This window comes from Tinamus guttatus, unplaced genomic scaffold (assembly GCF_059628265.1).
Source record: "Tinamus guttatus ecotype Peru unplaced genomic scaffold, ASM5962826v1 Tinamus_guttatus_pri_ptg000459l, whole genome shotgun sequence".
Lineage (NCBI taxonomy): Eukaryota > Metazoa > Chordata > Aves > Tinamiformes > Tinamidae > Tinamus > Tinamus guttatus.
In genome coordinates this window covers 6,729,597-6,743,886 of record NW_028288993.1, presented here as the reverse complement: position 1 = coordinate 6,743,886, position 14,290 = coordinate 6,729,597, and the positions used below count along the sequence as shown (strand labels likewise).

General features: G+C 47.5%; 1 protein-coding gene across 17 annotated transcripts in view; it reads left to right on the top strand.

Annotated features, from left to right (window-relative positions):
• Positions 1-14,290, top strand: part of FBRSL1 (fibrosin like 1) — a 484,528-nt gene that overhangs the window by 122,556 nt on the left and 347,682 nt on the right. For all 17 annotated transcript variants that reach the window (XM_088532476.1, XM_088532466.1, XM_088532474.1 and 14 more), the window contains exon 2: positions 12,593-12,793. In XM_088532476.1, coding sequence (XP_088388602.1) covers positions 12,593-12,793 — 201 coding nt within the window. The remainder of the gene's footprint in view (positions 1-12,592; positions 12,794-14,290) is intronic.

Here is a 14,290-nt window from a genome sequence, read left to right as displayed (position 1 = left end):
ACACTGGGAAATATTTTTGCATATTTTTGTATCATTGGTAATGGTTTCTACAAACAAAGCAAGTGTTTACCCACACTTCATATGTACAGGAAGTTCTCAGCCCTCAGTGCCCTGAAGTCGCTTCGCTGGCCTCGTGTTTCCAGAGTGCTTAGCTGGCTTTGCCGCCTCCGAAGGGCTTTCAGGGCCGTCGTGCTGCAGTGATGTGTCATGTATCGGGCAGCCAGGAGCGCGGCCTCGCTGTGCACGCGCTGCCTGGCCCCACGGCGCTGGCTCTGGGCGCCGTCCAAAGCAGCGCGGTGGAAAGGCCAGGTTATGTGTCATATTTCAGAAGCCAAGAAGAGCTGCCAATTCTGCTCTTTCAGTAGCAAAGAGCTTGACTTAATATATTGGTCACACTGTCTTCGCTATCCTCAAGCTGATTTTGTCCAAGACGCTGAAAAATATGGCAGGACGAAGCTAAATGAACCTCACCTGCAGCTTCTTCTGTAGCTAATACCTCTGCTTGCATTGACCATGCATCCTAGAAAGCTCCTGTGTGTACAACAAACGGGAGAGTTCACTTATAGTATGAGGAGTATAGTTCAGTGTCCTTTGGCTACCAGTTTGCTTGGAGCAAAGGATAGTCTAGGACTTAGGAGATGTAGTTTCTTTTTCTGGATTTGCTAAAGGCTTGGTGGGTTCGAGGCAAGTTGTTTCATATTTTTGTTTGTTTTACCATGTGTAGAATAGAGTTCGCAGTGTTGATTCCTATTGTATTGCGCTTTTGAGAGTTGTTGATGAAAAAGGCCTAATAAAAGCCTTGCCGATGCTGATGTTATTTATAAATTACGAAAAAACTTTCCCATACCTCCTCAGCATGGTGGATTTTTTTTTTCCTTTGTGCTAGAGGAAGGATTTCTCTAATAGGATTAAAAAGCCACAAGGCTCATCTGTATGACTACCAGATTAATGTGAAGATGGGAGATCTGTGTGTGCAGGGAACAATGGGAAAGAAATGCTGTTACACTGTGGTAATGAATGTGGCCTTGCTCACCTTGCCCAAATTGCTACCTGCTGGGCCACGGGGTGGGATTTAAGCTGGTCTGGTTGATCTTTAAAGTCATCACGTTGTCAGCTCCTGTCTGCAGGGTTTGAGAGACTTTTTTTTTTTTTTTTTTTGGCCTGGCTTTGTTTCACGAGCCTCACTGGTGTCTTAGATCACCTGCTTTTACCAGTCCTGCTGAAATCTGAGATTTTACAGTTAAAATTTTGCTCGATCATGGTGGGAAGCCTGGAAAATCCATATCCCTCACTTAAATACCTGGAAAACTCCTGTGTTTTAAAATCCTTTCTGCTTTACTGACTGCTCTAGGTCCAATGTGTGAAATTTCCTTCCCTTGCCCTCTTATCTGCTCTTTGAAATGTGATATTCTCCATGTTATCTTTTTATCTGCCGTTTCTGCTCTCAGAGGGCTCCCCGGGTTCCTGCAGCAGAGCCGCTTTACACGCAGAGCCGGATGCCGAGGGGCTGCGGTGCCGGGAGGGCTCCCGACCGCTCCGGAGGGTTCTGCAGCTATGGAGGCGCTTTGTTGCTTAGCAACAGCCTCCTGAGATGGAGGCGATGGAGGTGGGATGGAGCGGCTCTTCCGGGAGAACTTGCCCACTGGGCCGGGGAGGCTTCGGACCCTCGTGTGGCTTCATGCTGCTCAGAGGGGACGCGCTGCTGGAGGGGATACCCCCAACGAGCCTCGTGGGCCCAGAGAAAGTTGAGATTTGTTAATAAACAGTAGCTGTGAAGCGCTTTTACAGCCCTTTTCGTGTTGAAAATGTTTTATATCATAACACCTTCGGGAGAGCTGCACTGCAACCACTACCTGCTTTTACAGCCGCCGCTTTTCAGAGCGTCTCTTGTTTCTGGTTGCCTTGGGAGTCAGTGTGAGAGGCCGGCTGAGACATCCCCGTGTGCTCGGCCTTTGCTGCTGCCGCAGCAGCAGTGAGAGGTGTTGGGGGGCCTGCATGAGGACATACGTAATGAAATTGCCCCCTCGGCTGCTCTGTTTTGGGTTGTCTGCATAAGGCAGCAAGTGGCCAGGGGAGGTGTCAGCCACAGTGTGGCTTGTTCAGGGCCTTCGCAAGAAACCCGCTGCCCTGCAGGCTGTGACTCTGCTTGTACTGTTCTGTCTTCACCCTTCTTGCAATGACTACTCTCTTTTATTTCTTACCAAAGTGCTATCACCTTTTGAAGAAATAAGCACTGTGTGCTACATGAGTCTTTCTCAGTCTCACACTTGCCATCGAAAAGGTGCTGTGGGTGGTGAATGAGAAACAAAAACCCTTGGAGCCTCGTAAAGGTCTCAGCAGGCCAGTAGCTAATTTGATAGGGCTAACGGTGACGGAGCTTGCTGCTCCGTGTGCTTTTCGAGAGGTACCAGGAGGCCCTGGCTATCCGTGTTAGCCTGGCTGGCTCCAGCCTTTGGCTGGAGGGAAAACACCTCCCAAAACAGAGCAGAGCAGAGAAGACTCTCAGCGTTCAGGCTGTGGGCAGGAGTGATTGATGGCACCTGCTCTGCTGATGTCTTTCTCTGCTCTCGGTTATTGTCCTGTCAGCTCTGCCTGCCCGAGGCCTTATTTTACATGCTTGGATAAGTGAATCGCATCATTCTGATTCTGCACATGTTCTCCCCTCTGCAGCTTGTTGTTTTTGTTTTCTCTTGAGCTTTAATTGTCTGCCGTCCGCATGGAGCATTTGCTTGGTTACCCTTTCCTTCCTGGCAAGTGCAACTATCCATGCAGAAGTGCAAATCCCTGGATTTGTCGGGAACTTCAATGAAAATGATGATTTATCTGCTCTTTCTTATATCACATGTTGCAAAGTGATGTACTCAAGATCTGGTGTTGTCCTTTGTCAGTCTTATAGAAGTTTGACATCCCATTAGCATTACTCTTGCTCTCACATTCATCTCCCAGAGGAAAATTGGATGGAAATGATAATGAAGTTTGGGTTTCTTTTCTAAAAACAAAATCAAGTAAACCTTAAGGACTTCCTATTGAAATGTGATGGGATTGGATTCCTATCTCTCATCCTTTGAAAATCCCAGCTGGAATTATTTAATGTCAAAGCCTGGAATTTGCTCGTGTGAAATCCGCTGCTGGCCAAGGATGCTGGGGGGATTAGAGCGCTGTGGCTCTGCCAGGAGAGCAGCGCTGGCGCCGCGGGAGCGCTCGCCGCACAAAGGGGCCTCGCTGGCCTGGCCCGCTTCAAAGCTGAGCCTTGGGGATGAGCGCCTGCCATTCCCACTGAAGCCGCACGCTGCGTGACTGACAGCTGGATCGGCGGCCTGAACCAGAGCGGGCAGCGCGCTGTCCTGCCTGGGGATGGAGAGGGAGAGAAAGAGGCAAGAGCTGAACACGGTTGGTCTTTTTTATTCTTAGATAATGGTCTTGCTTTGCCTGTGGCACTTCCAAAATGTATCTAAGACCACTCCACGTTCCAATAATGTTGTCGCTTAGCTTATGGGATACAGGGCATCAGATTAGACAGTTAAGCTAGAAAAGCCTGATGTCCTACAAAGACTTAGCTGACATAACTATATGCTCCTTGGAGGAAATCCATAGGTTTTAGTGGACATCTTTTCTGTTCCACAATACATGTACGAGGAGAAGGCAGCAGTGTGTTCAGGCAATGTACTGGGTAACCAGGAAACAAGCTCAGTCTTTGCTCAAAGACAATTATTTTAAGTAGGCATCAGTGTTGGTATGTCAGTGCAAATCCTGCACTTAAGCACAATATGGATGGATGGCTGTGTGTGCCCCGCTGCAGTGGTGCCACCAAGGTGCAGCCCTGTTTTGGAGACTACTGTGAGCCAGTATCGTTTAGGTGATGGACGGAGAGTGAGTGACTCTGTTTTGACGTATGAAAAATAGCCTTTAAGGCCCATTCTAAACTGTTGATCTCCTTATAAAAAGAGGATTTGCCCTGCTGTTCTAATAAGAGTTATAAAATAATATATGTGTAATTAGAATTTAGTAATTATTTGTGTGACTGGATCTACAGTACAAGCTGGTTCAAGTGATTGTGTAACCTTTGCATTGTGTTCATTATCTAATGTTGAAATAACAGCTGGAAGTCGAGAGACTGACATGCAGTTTGAAAATTACAGAGCTTGAAATTGCTGCTGTCTGTAAACATATGAAAATCTATTAATGACCTTTGAGCTCTCCAAGTGAAAATGTTTTATAACATAGAATACATCAAAATTGCCTGCTACTATTGTGTATGTTCCCTCTTTATCAGCGATTGCCTAGGATTTAAATGAAAGTCTCCTTCCTGACACAGACTGTTCAGATTGCTCCATGAAGCCCTAAGGATATATGGAAACATTTGGTTGCTTATTGTTTGTTCTAGCCAACTGGTTATCGATGAGCTGCTCACGAGCACAAGGCGTGCGGCAGCGCTCTGCGTAGAGGGACGTGGCCGTAGGGCTCTCCCGTCAAACGCGTCTCTCCATCAGTGTGTTTAAGGAAGAGCAAGGCTAGCACAGATGTACTGTCTTGGGCTTTCCATTAGTGAGTGTGACACTTAGACATTTGGAAAGGTATTTCTCATGTTAGAAGTCATTTCGCTCAGAGGTTTCCTATCAAGTTGTGTTAATATATATCATACAGCAGCTACAGGCTGCTCTTTTTATAGGTGGGTGTCTTCTACGTATTTCTTGTTGCTGGATCTCTTTATTTTTTCATGTTCGTTTCCTAGCCAAAAGAAGCTACCAGAGGACTAATTATTTAATGCACATTCTAGATCTCATCACAGCTGAGCTGAAAATTGTTGTCTGCCACTGAGGGCAACTGCAGTGCTGGTAAAAATGCCTCTAGTGTCATAGTGTGTAAGCATAAATTAATTTATCATGCAGCACCAGGGATTCAGGATGTGGCTGTTTTCTCTCCTGGAGATTCCCACCCCCTGCAGCAGAGTTGGCAGAAGGGAATTTGTGAGCGTTCCTCTTCAGTGCCGTGTCCCTTGGCTGTGTGCAAGTCGAAGCTAAGTCGAAGCTGGGCTTTGAAGAAGCTAAAGAGCAATCGTGTGTCTCTTCCAATGGATCTTGGCTGAGAACGGTGCCTTTCTGGGGCGGCTGGCAGTGAAGTGCACAAGTAGGTGTTAGGATCTCAGTGTCCGTAGCTAGTCTCAAAGCAAATGTGTGTTCAAACCCTGACTTTGTGCTTCAGCTGTTTGTCCCCACGCAGGAGATCCCTCTGAAGTATTCATCCCTTCAGGTGCTATTGCCTGAAGAGCAAGTACATTTTTCATGGCTGTGTACTTTTAAAAGTATGCATCTAAAAATAAGTCAAGACAACACATGTGACTGAAATCAGGAATCCTAGAAAATAAATCAAAACTTGACATTTGTATTTAGTGAGTGGAGACTTTGAACCACTTAAACAGGCCTTGGAGTCTTGAATTTGTAACCAGGCCACTCTGTAGCTGTAGCCCTGTTGTTTAGAAGGAAGCTCCTTGCATGGTAGTAAATGCAACCATGTTCTTGCTTGATACTTTGCAGTATGAGGATCAAAGCTTTAAATGCTTAAGTATAGATTGAGGAGACCCATTTAGGCACTTGCCTTGGCCAACGAGCCTATGCCTTGTGCAGCTGCCCAGCCCCAGGTTGGCTCAGCGCAGTTTTCAGCTCATGGGAGCACGGCATCTATGTCCCACAGATTTGAGATGGCTGTAGTTTCTCATTTTGCTATCAATTTTAGTTAACTGTTATTTACGAGTCTTTTTGCCCATGGTGACAAATAGGCTGCAGGCATGTGTCATTCAACAGCACCTTGCCGAGTTCTGTTTTCTGACCAGCTTAGCCGAGAGCTGGCATTGTTAAAAGCGTCCGTCTTCCTTGTCAGTTTGTGCCCACAGGACCTCGGCGGCCCTTCCTTTGCCAGCGTAGGGTCAACTGATGTATTTGGAGGCTCAGGGTTGTCCTACCTCCACCGAGAGGAGGACTGAGCACGAGGCACGGAGGCCACGCTGCGCTCGGGCCTTGGGCCTACGATGCGGCCATGGGGAGCTGACGGCGGGGCTGTCAGAGCAGTGTAAGCTCTCGTCCAAATCCTTCATATGCTGGATAAACCGGGCAGGCTGAGCAACCCGGTTTGAGGTGAGCTTTCACCGGCTGCGGGGACCAGGCCGCAGCCGCCATGGGCTCGCGGCCGCCGCCTCTCGCCTCCCTGGCAACGCCATTTCAGCTCCCTCGCTCTCCAACGCGCTCTCTGCTGACAGTAATTCCGCCAGCGCTCGCCGGGCAGTTACTGCCAGCGCTGGGGGAAACACTGATGGCTTCAAACAGGATCGTTTCCTTCTGGATGGACAGCAAGCGCCTGTGGGAGGTGTAATGGCTGCACAGCCTGGCCGCCGGCGGTGGGAAAGGTGCAGGCGGCCGCGGCAAGGCCTCGGTGAGGCAGAACCGGCTGCGTTGGCCCTCGAATGGCAACATCGACACCCACAACGCGGCAGCCGTGTGCCCACACCAGCCCGGATTGCGGCGTTCCTTTGTAGAGAGAAGGTGTTTGCTGCATACACGTGTATTTTTCTTGTCCTTTCGTTGCTATTAATTAATACGTAGAATAATTCCAGGTACTTGGTAATACTGTGAAAGGAGTGCCATGTTTTTTGTTTTAGTTTCTATCCTCCTCCCCAACAACTAAATGAGAGGGAAAAAAACGACACTGACCCCTTTCTTGACAGGTTTAGAACGTAATTCTTGCTCAGTGCTTTCTCAGTGTTGTTTGTTCAGTTCTTATGCATTCAAAAAGAGCAGTTAAAACCTTGTATAAATATTGCGGGTTGAAATGCATGTGTAAGTACAGCGATCCTGAACTTTCCCTTTCCAATTTCCGGCTAAGGTGCCTGCGGTAGTGTTTGCTGAAGGTGCCTCTGCTCGGTACAACGTCTCCGAAGAGCTAGCAGCAAAGATCTTATTAATTTTGGGGAGCCTAAGTGGTCATTTAGCGAGGACCTGGCAGCTTGTGCTTTGGCTTTTCACAGGTGACAGGAGTGCAGCGTCTGATAATAAATTTGAGCGTTTCAATTACGCAGAGTTTCTTGGTTCATCTGCTTTTATTCTCTTTTAAAGTTAAATCATGTATCATAAACCTGAAAAACAGTGGCAGCTTCAAATGTCTTAACATTTCCAAAGCTGTCTTGTCGAAAAGTCATCTTGAGCTGAGCGTTTGACAGGGTCGGAGCAAACGTGATGCATTTTAAAAAGCTAGACCCAAGCTCATCTGGAATGTGTCAGTTAGGAGAAGGGAATTGCAGTCTAAGGTTAAACAAGCAAGGATTTAATTTGCAATCATTTTAATTGATATTGATTGCATTGCTGCGAGAAGAGTCGTTTGAAATCTGGACTATTTCTTCCCCCGCTCCCTTTAAAAAAAGAAGAGGTTTTAGTGGCTTTGGCTAAAGACGAAGGCTTGAGTTATGTTTTAGTGCCGCTCGCAGCGGGGGATGACAGGGGGTGGGAAAGTAGAACACGTGAGCGTGGGTTATGTTGCAGGAGAACCCAGAGCTTCCCCCCTGCCTCCTCTAATCTTCTCTCACCATTTCTCTGTACCTACTTTTCTTTTATATTTTTTCCTTTTTTAATCTCCACTGCATTTTCTGCCTTTTAACCACACTGAGATCGAATTCGATCACCTTGATGGTGCCACCTGATATCTTGTATAGTGGCCTCTCCTCCCTGCCCGTGTTTCTCTGCTTTCCCCTTGCTTCCTCATTTCATTTGCCTCAGAGGCTCATTTCCTGCACTGGCTCCTGTTTTGGAGATGTTTTTTTCTCTCTACAGACCCATCTTTGAATCCTGGCCTCAAAGTTCTTATCTTTCATGTGTCTTTCTCCTGTATCTATCTCTAGTATTATCCTTCCATTTGAATTATCATCCCCTTTATCATCTTTAGTGCAGCCAGGCACCAGGTTGCTCTTAGTAGAGCTCCTGTCTCTGCATTTGTCAAGTGCTGTGACTACTTAGAAAGCACAAGAAAATGATTAAGTCACCATCTGTTTCTATGTTTCTTTTATAAACTGGGTATCAGGGCAATAGGAATATATTTTTTAAATAACTGCTTTAAAGTAAATCTGTTTCAGTTAATCTCTGAACCAGGATCTCTCTCTGAACTCTTAAACAAACATTTGAGGGCAGTGCTGCTAATTGCCCATTAAGGCTAATGTGAGGGGAGCTGGAGCTCCCATCGGAAGGGGCTTTTCCACAGTGGTTGCGCTAAAAGCTGCAGGAGATGGAGAAGAGCAGGGTGAGTTTGAGAGAGCAACTTTTTGTGCTTCCTTGGAGTGGATCCCTTGTTGTCTGGGATACTTCACGTTCCTCGAGGAATAAATAAGCGCTATAGCGAGGAGCTCGCGAGGTAGCTGTGGTGAGAGGAGTTGGTGGCTGTTCCCCTTCTGGGAAATGAGCCCATTTCATCCTTTAGAGTCGGCAGAGGCAGTCTGGCAGCAGAGGAATGTGACCAGGCTTTGGCTTCGTGTCTGACCGCGATGGTTCGCCGGCTGCCATTGAGATGGAGGGGTTTTCAAGGACTTGAATTTGCACCAGGGCTGCTGTTCTGACTGGTGCTTGAGAGTAGTTATTTTATTAATGGTAGATGTTATTTTTATCCTCAGCATCCCAGCAACACATTTGAGGGTTTTTTTTTTTTTTTAAACTGTGTGGCTTTACACCTTTTTCGGGTTCTTTAAGCGTTCCCAATGTATGAAAAGCATTCATAACCCTAACCTCCCCGTACATGCTCTCCCAAATCTGAAAGAGCTGTGTAAACTCAGAGGATTAGGGCAGAATTGGAGCTGGACTGAGCAAACACTCGGTGACGACTCCAGCCCGCGGCTGCCCGGGTATGTGAGCCTGCGCCAGCTCCTCCGCGCTCACTTATTTCCTGATCAAACAGACGCTGTGGATTCGCCTCTGTTGTGCAGAAAATCTCTTAATGTATCATTTTGGGTGTGAGAAGTGGGTAAAAAGAATCTCATTCTGAATATAAGGCTGTGGACTTGCGTTATTTGTGGCATTACTTGTGTGTTCTGAGCATCCTTGGAGACTGCAGCTGCAGTGCTGGAGGCAGTGAAAACCAAACCAGCTTTTGAGGAAGGAGCGTTCCCGGGAGCTGTGCGAGCGGAGGAGCAGTTGCATACCTTCAGCCAGCTCGGGCAAAAGCAGCCATGAAAGGCATTCACCAAGATGTTATCACGGACTCTAAAAACCTGCTGGAGCATCTAGGTTGCGTTCTTGGGTTGCCAACCCGGGCTGAATCTGTGTGTGTCTTCATGGCTTTCGATGTGCAAGTTACTTCAGGTGAAGTTGGAGCAGGCCTACCTACCTGTGCGGCAGGTATTTTCGAGTGAAATATATGTGGTATTTGTTACTCGTACGGCCAAAAAAGCAAGTGGGGTGACAGAACCTCAATTGTTTCCCTTGGTAACTGCCAGGGAAGAGGCTCTAAAGAAAGGCCTGGTGTTTCTTTATCTGTAACCGCGCAGCCAGTGAGGACCGTGTGTGCTCTGTCTGCAGCCCAGCAGGACAAGTGATGGGAGATGGGGAGGCTGGAGCCCGCCTGGGGGCTGAGAGAGGGATTCCACAGTGAGGACAGGTAGGAGATGTGGCTGGAAACAGCAAAGAGCAATAGTTTTGGTTGAATATTCTGACACAAGACTTGGCCATTGGTGTGCTGGGATTGGTAAGAGAGAAGGGGCCTGGCTCTACCAACAACAGCCAGGTCTTTGGCCTCCCAGACTGGGCAGAGACCCCAAGGCTGGAGGTAGAGTCCTTCAGGCTTTGTGGCCTGATTCTAGATGCTTTCCCTGTATGAACTCCAGGTTTCACATGGGAGAGCAAAAATAGCTGCTGGTCTGGACCTGTCCGGAGGGAAGGCTGTAAAGGGGCACCTGCGGGCGGGAGTTTCTGCCCTGCAGCTGGGCCCATCGTGAGCGCTGTCCACGGCAGTGGTGCAGCAAATGTTCTGCGTGCGCCGGAGTTTTCCAGCAATTGCCTGCACATGAGCACAGATGCACATCCAAAAATAGGAAGCTGCTGTGCTAAGTGAGGTCCCCAACTCGGAGGTCATAAACTTTAGTAAAAGAGCAATTGCTGGAAGGCTCTTTATGTGGAGAAAATAAAAAGGGAACAAAGGAGGCCAGAAGAGCAGCCTCATTAGCCCCCTCCTGCTCGTCGCCTGAGGCTGCAAAGAGCCGTTTTGCAGCATGGCAAGGAGGCCAGGCCATCGCGGCTGTCAGCACCTAGAAGCAGAGGGCAGTGTCCTCCGTCCAGCGAGGGTCATGTCCTGTGACCTGCCACCCCTGCTGAAGCAGAGGGAGCCGGGCCGAGGCAGAGCCTCCCCGGGCAGCGCTGGGGAGGTGGGAGCTCCGGCCTCGTGCCGTGATTTCAGTGCTGATACAAACCTTGTCTCTCTGCACAAAATGGGGCTGAAAAGTGCATTTCTAAGCAGGGAAATTTGTGTGATTCAGTAGAGGGAAGAATACAGCTTCTTTGGCTGGTTGTGCGGATGGTGGCTCGCAGCCTGCTGAGCCAGGGGTGTTACTTGCTGCAGCTTCCAGATGATGCTCTCGCCCTGCCACTGCAGCCCCTCTCCATCGCTGTGTCTGCGGCAGAAGCAGCGTCTTCCACGCGTCTGCTATTGCGTTGCCACTGCGTCTGGTTTTGTGAAGAGAAGCGTGGTTTTGGTGACTTGCTTCTAGTGTTTTGCTGAGTATCAGTTAACAGATGTCATTTCCATTGCACTACTTTCTGATTAGTTACTAGAGCGTAATGTTTTGATGCTATCTGTTTCAGCAACTTCACCGTATATAGGCCACTGTGACCTTTTTTTTTTAAAGTGGCATCTCAAACTGCTGCTTTAGAGTGTTATCTTAAAACTAAAAAAACAAAGTAAGCAACTAGGCACTAATTGGTGCGCTTCATTTTATCAGTCACGGAGAATAACGCCAGACAATCATTTTCTTTGGTCTTTTGCTAATTATGGGTTTGGCAAGCTGAGCTATATTCTGTTTTGCTCTGTGCCTCTGAGACAGTGCTGTTTATTTTAATTTAGAGGGGGGAGGCTCTTGTGTTTTGGGGTTATTTTTTGCAACCTGCTGTACCCATGCGCTTTAGCAGGAGGTTGCCAGCTCCAGATAACCCTTTGCAGGTTTTGCGGGGATCGCCTGCGTGCCAGAGAATTGACTCTTGCCCTAGGATGGGATAAGAAACAGCCGTGCTTATTTATTTATTTATTTTTACCCGTTGTGTTTTAACTTTCCGTGTCTGTGCGGCGCTAAAGCAGCGGCGCAGCGTCCTGCGCGCGAGGGAGAGGTGACTGCACAGTGAGAGGCTGGACGGGCTGCGCGCCGGTAACGTGCTGATTAACGCCGGGGTGTGCGCGGGGAGAGTCATCTAGAGCAACAGCGGGGCACTTCATCTCCGTTCCAACTTTGTTTTTTTCTTGCATTTTAGGTTGTGAGAGACTAGACACCGAACTGGTTTGTGTGCTTTTTGGAGTAGTGCAGGGGGGTGTGTGTTAGCGTGGACCAGTTGGGCACGAGCTTGAGTCGCGCCGGGTGGGAATACCGATGATCTAACATGATAGTTCGGCTCAAGAGGGGCGGACCAGGCATCTCAACAACTTTTCTCTGACTGAAGTTTACAAGTTCTGTCATGATTTTAAAGCATCTCTTGATCTGATTCGGTTGCTTCACATGAAAAAGTAATGCGGATGGCAAAGTCTGCAAGTCATTCCAGCAGAAGTTCGGTTTGACCCTTGAGCAGTTCACAGAAGATACGTGGAAGAATCTAAACTAGCTGCAGTAGCATTAACATAGTGGTTTGGTGTGTTGTTGTTGGTGTGTGTGGTGACAGGTCCGTCTGTGTGCGCTAGAGTTCAGCCTCCTGTCCTTTAGGAGCCAAGGATGGTGATAGTGACAGTAATTCCCTTCTCTGCTCTCGCTGCCATATGTTAACCATTATCGCATGACATACCAGCGTTTCTATCATGTTTAGATCGTGTGTTATAGCCCTCACTCAGGGAAGGCATTTATCATTTAGAAGTGTTCAACCTCTGTGATGTGTTTAGATACCGTGGATATTAGCTAGCTTACCGAATGCATGCTAGCCCTTAGAAGTATTTCTCGATATAAATGTTGCTGTGAATTAGACTGCTAAGCACAAGGAGGAGGTCTGATATGTGACTTCCTAGGATGGAAACAAAAGAAAATAAAAATCTACTTCTGTTTTGGGTAAGCAGAGTTAAAGGCCTTCCTTCAGGATGGTGATTTGTTTAGGTACTATTGACATATGGCTCCGGAATTAATCTGAGGCAAACTCATTTTCATAACCAGTTCCAGCATCTCTGGAATTAATCAAACACGTAGCCTGGAGAGTGTTCATCGTAATCTAATCTAAAATTACTGTTTGCATTGTGCGTGCCTAATTATTCATCGTGGGTTCTCTCTGGAAAGAACATGTTGTTTTGTTTGTGTTTTTATTCAACATTTATATTGCTTAATGCTTAACAGTAGTCTCAAATAGCTTAAAGAATTTCCAATTTTCTTCCTCCTTTGCAGAAGGACATGTCGCTAAAGCCTCAGGAGCGGAAAGAGAAGTGGGAGAGGCATCCGGGAAAGAAACCCCGAGAATCTGAACACTGTGTGTCTGCTGAGCCGAGTGAGAATGGCCACAATAACGATGCCGGGAGCTCCGAGAGAGAGGCGGATCGAGGCAAGGAACGCGTGAAGAAGAAACTCCCTTTGAAGCTGCCCAAACAGGTAGGGCAAATATTTCTCATCGGAAGGGCAGTGTAAAACGGTGTCCTGCTTGGTAGGTGGGGGTTGTAACTGGCTTCTCTGGTAATTTGTGCTGGAGAAGACGATGTCTTTTACATGAATTGTAGCCAAATGGGAAAGGTCTTTATTGCAGGCTTGATTTATAAGTTACAGTGAAAGAGAAGGTGTGCTGAGTAGTGGAGAAAGAAAGCATTTGGAAGGGTGCAGACCTGCCTTGTGTCCTGTAACTTTGAGAGGGTGCAGTAATTCCAACAGCATTTATGGTTCCTGCAATCTTGGATACAAATAGAAATCATCAATCAGACCATGACGTTCTCTGGGGGGAAACCGGGTTGTTCCTGTGCACTTGGAAGTCGCAAATGTGTGTCTATGTCACGAATCAAGTCCACGGGCCCCCCCAAAACAGTGTGTTGGGAAGGAAAGCACTGCAAGAATGTAAGTGGAAAATCAGCTTGGAGGAAGTTGCAGTTGAGAGGGGCTCCCATTGCCCTTCTGAGCACAGTTGTGATGCTAGGGGGGCAGTTCCAGAGGCTCCGCCGACCCACGGCGTGTGTGCACGGAGATGTGCTGGGGCTCCGTGCTCCTTGGTCACCGGGAAGGCTGCGCGGCAGCAGCGCCTCTCCGCGAGCAAACGCTTTCCCGGCTCTCTGGCAGCGTGGAGCCAAACGGCGCCCAGGAGGAAGACGGGGCCGCTCGGCCTTTTGGCATTTGTGCTGAGCTAAAAAAAAGTATAGCGCAGTGAGAAAGCGTTTTGAATTCCTCACGGTGCAGAAAAAAGAGCTGGTTTAACCAAAGCACATTTCCTGGTCTGTGGAAACTGTCCTGTACATGTGCCAAACAGGAGAAGATTGAAATCGATAGTTGGTGCAAGTGTGTTTTCAGAGATTTTGAGTGTTTTAGGATTTGAAAGGATTGTTAAGGTCATCTGATGTGATGCCCTGCGTAACTTCTCCACCATGTGCCATCTTTTGTGATGGAATTGTAGGATTTGTGTTCAAAAGCGCTCCTGTTTTGTATGTTAGAAATTCTAATGGCTCCTGTCTTCCAGCTAATTGTTCTTCTCCTGAACAAATTAGCTACCTTTTGTTCTTTTTATTTTGGTTTAAAAAATACTGTGGGAATAATTCACCCCTAGTAACTAATGCGAGGATGTGACTGCTGTCCTTGTTGCCGACACTGAGGTAACACGTTATATAAGCATGTATAGAACCTCTGCCAGGTTTCTTCTTTCTAACTCCCTAAATTGATATCAACTGGTTTCCTTTTAGAGTTGCCAGTATACGTGCTTAAACTGTATCGAGTTGCTTGTTTGCTTTGGCTGGTAGTCAAATGATAGGGCTTCACTTGCCTCTTTTGGATACAGATGCAATGGCTACATGTACAAGTGTTCAGCTTGTGCGAATGAAAATTGGCATTTTTATTATGGGTGGATAAATATGCGGTGTGTATTTGAATTTAGGTTCCAGTGAAAGTTGGGGC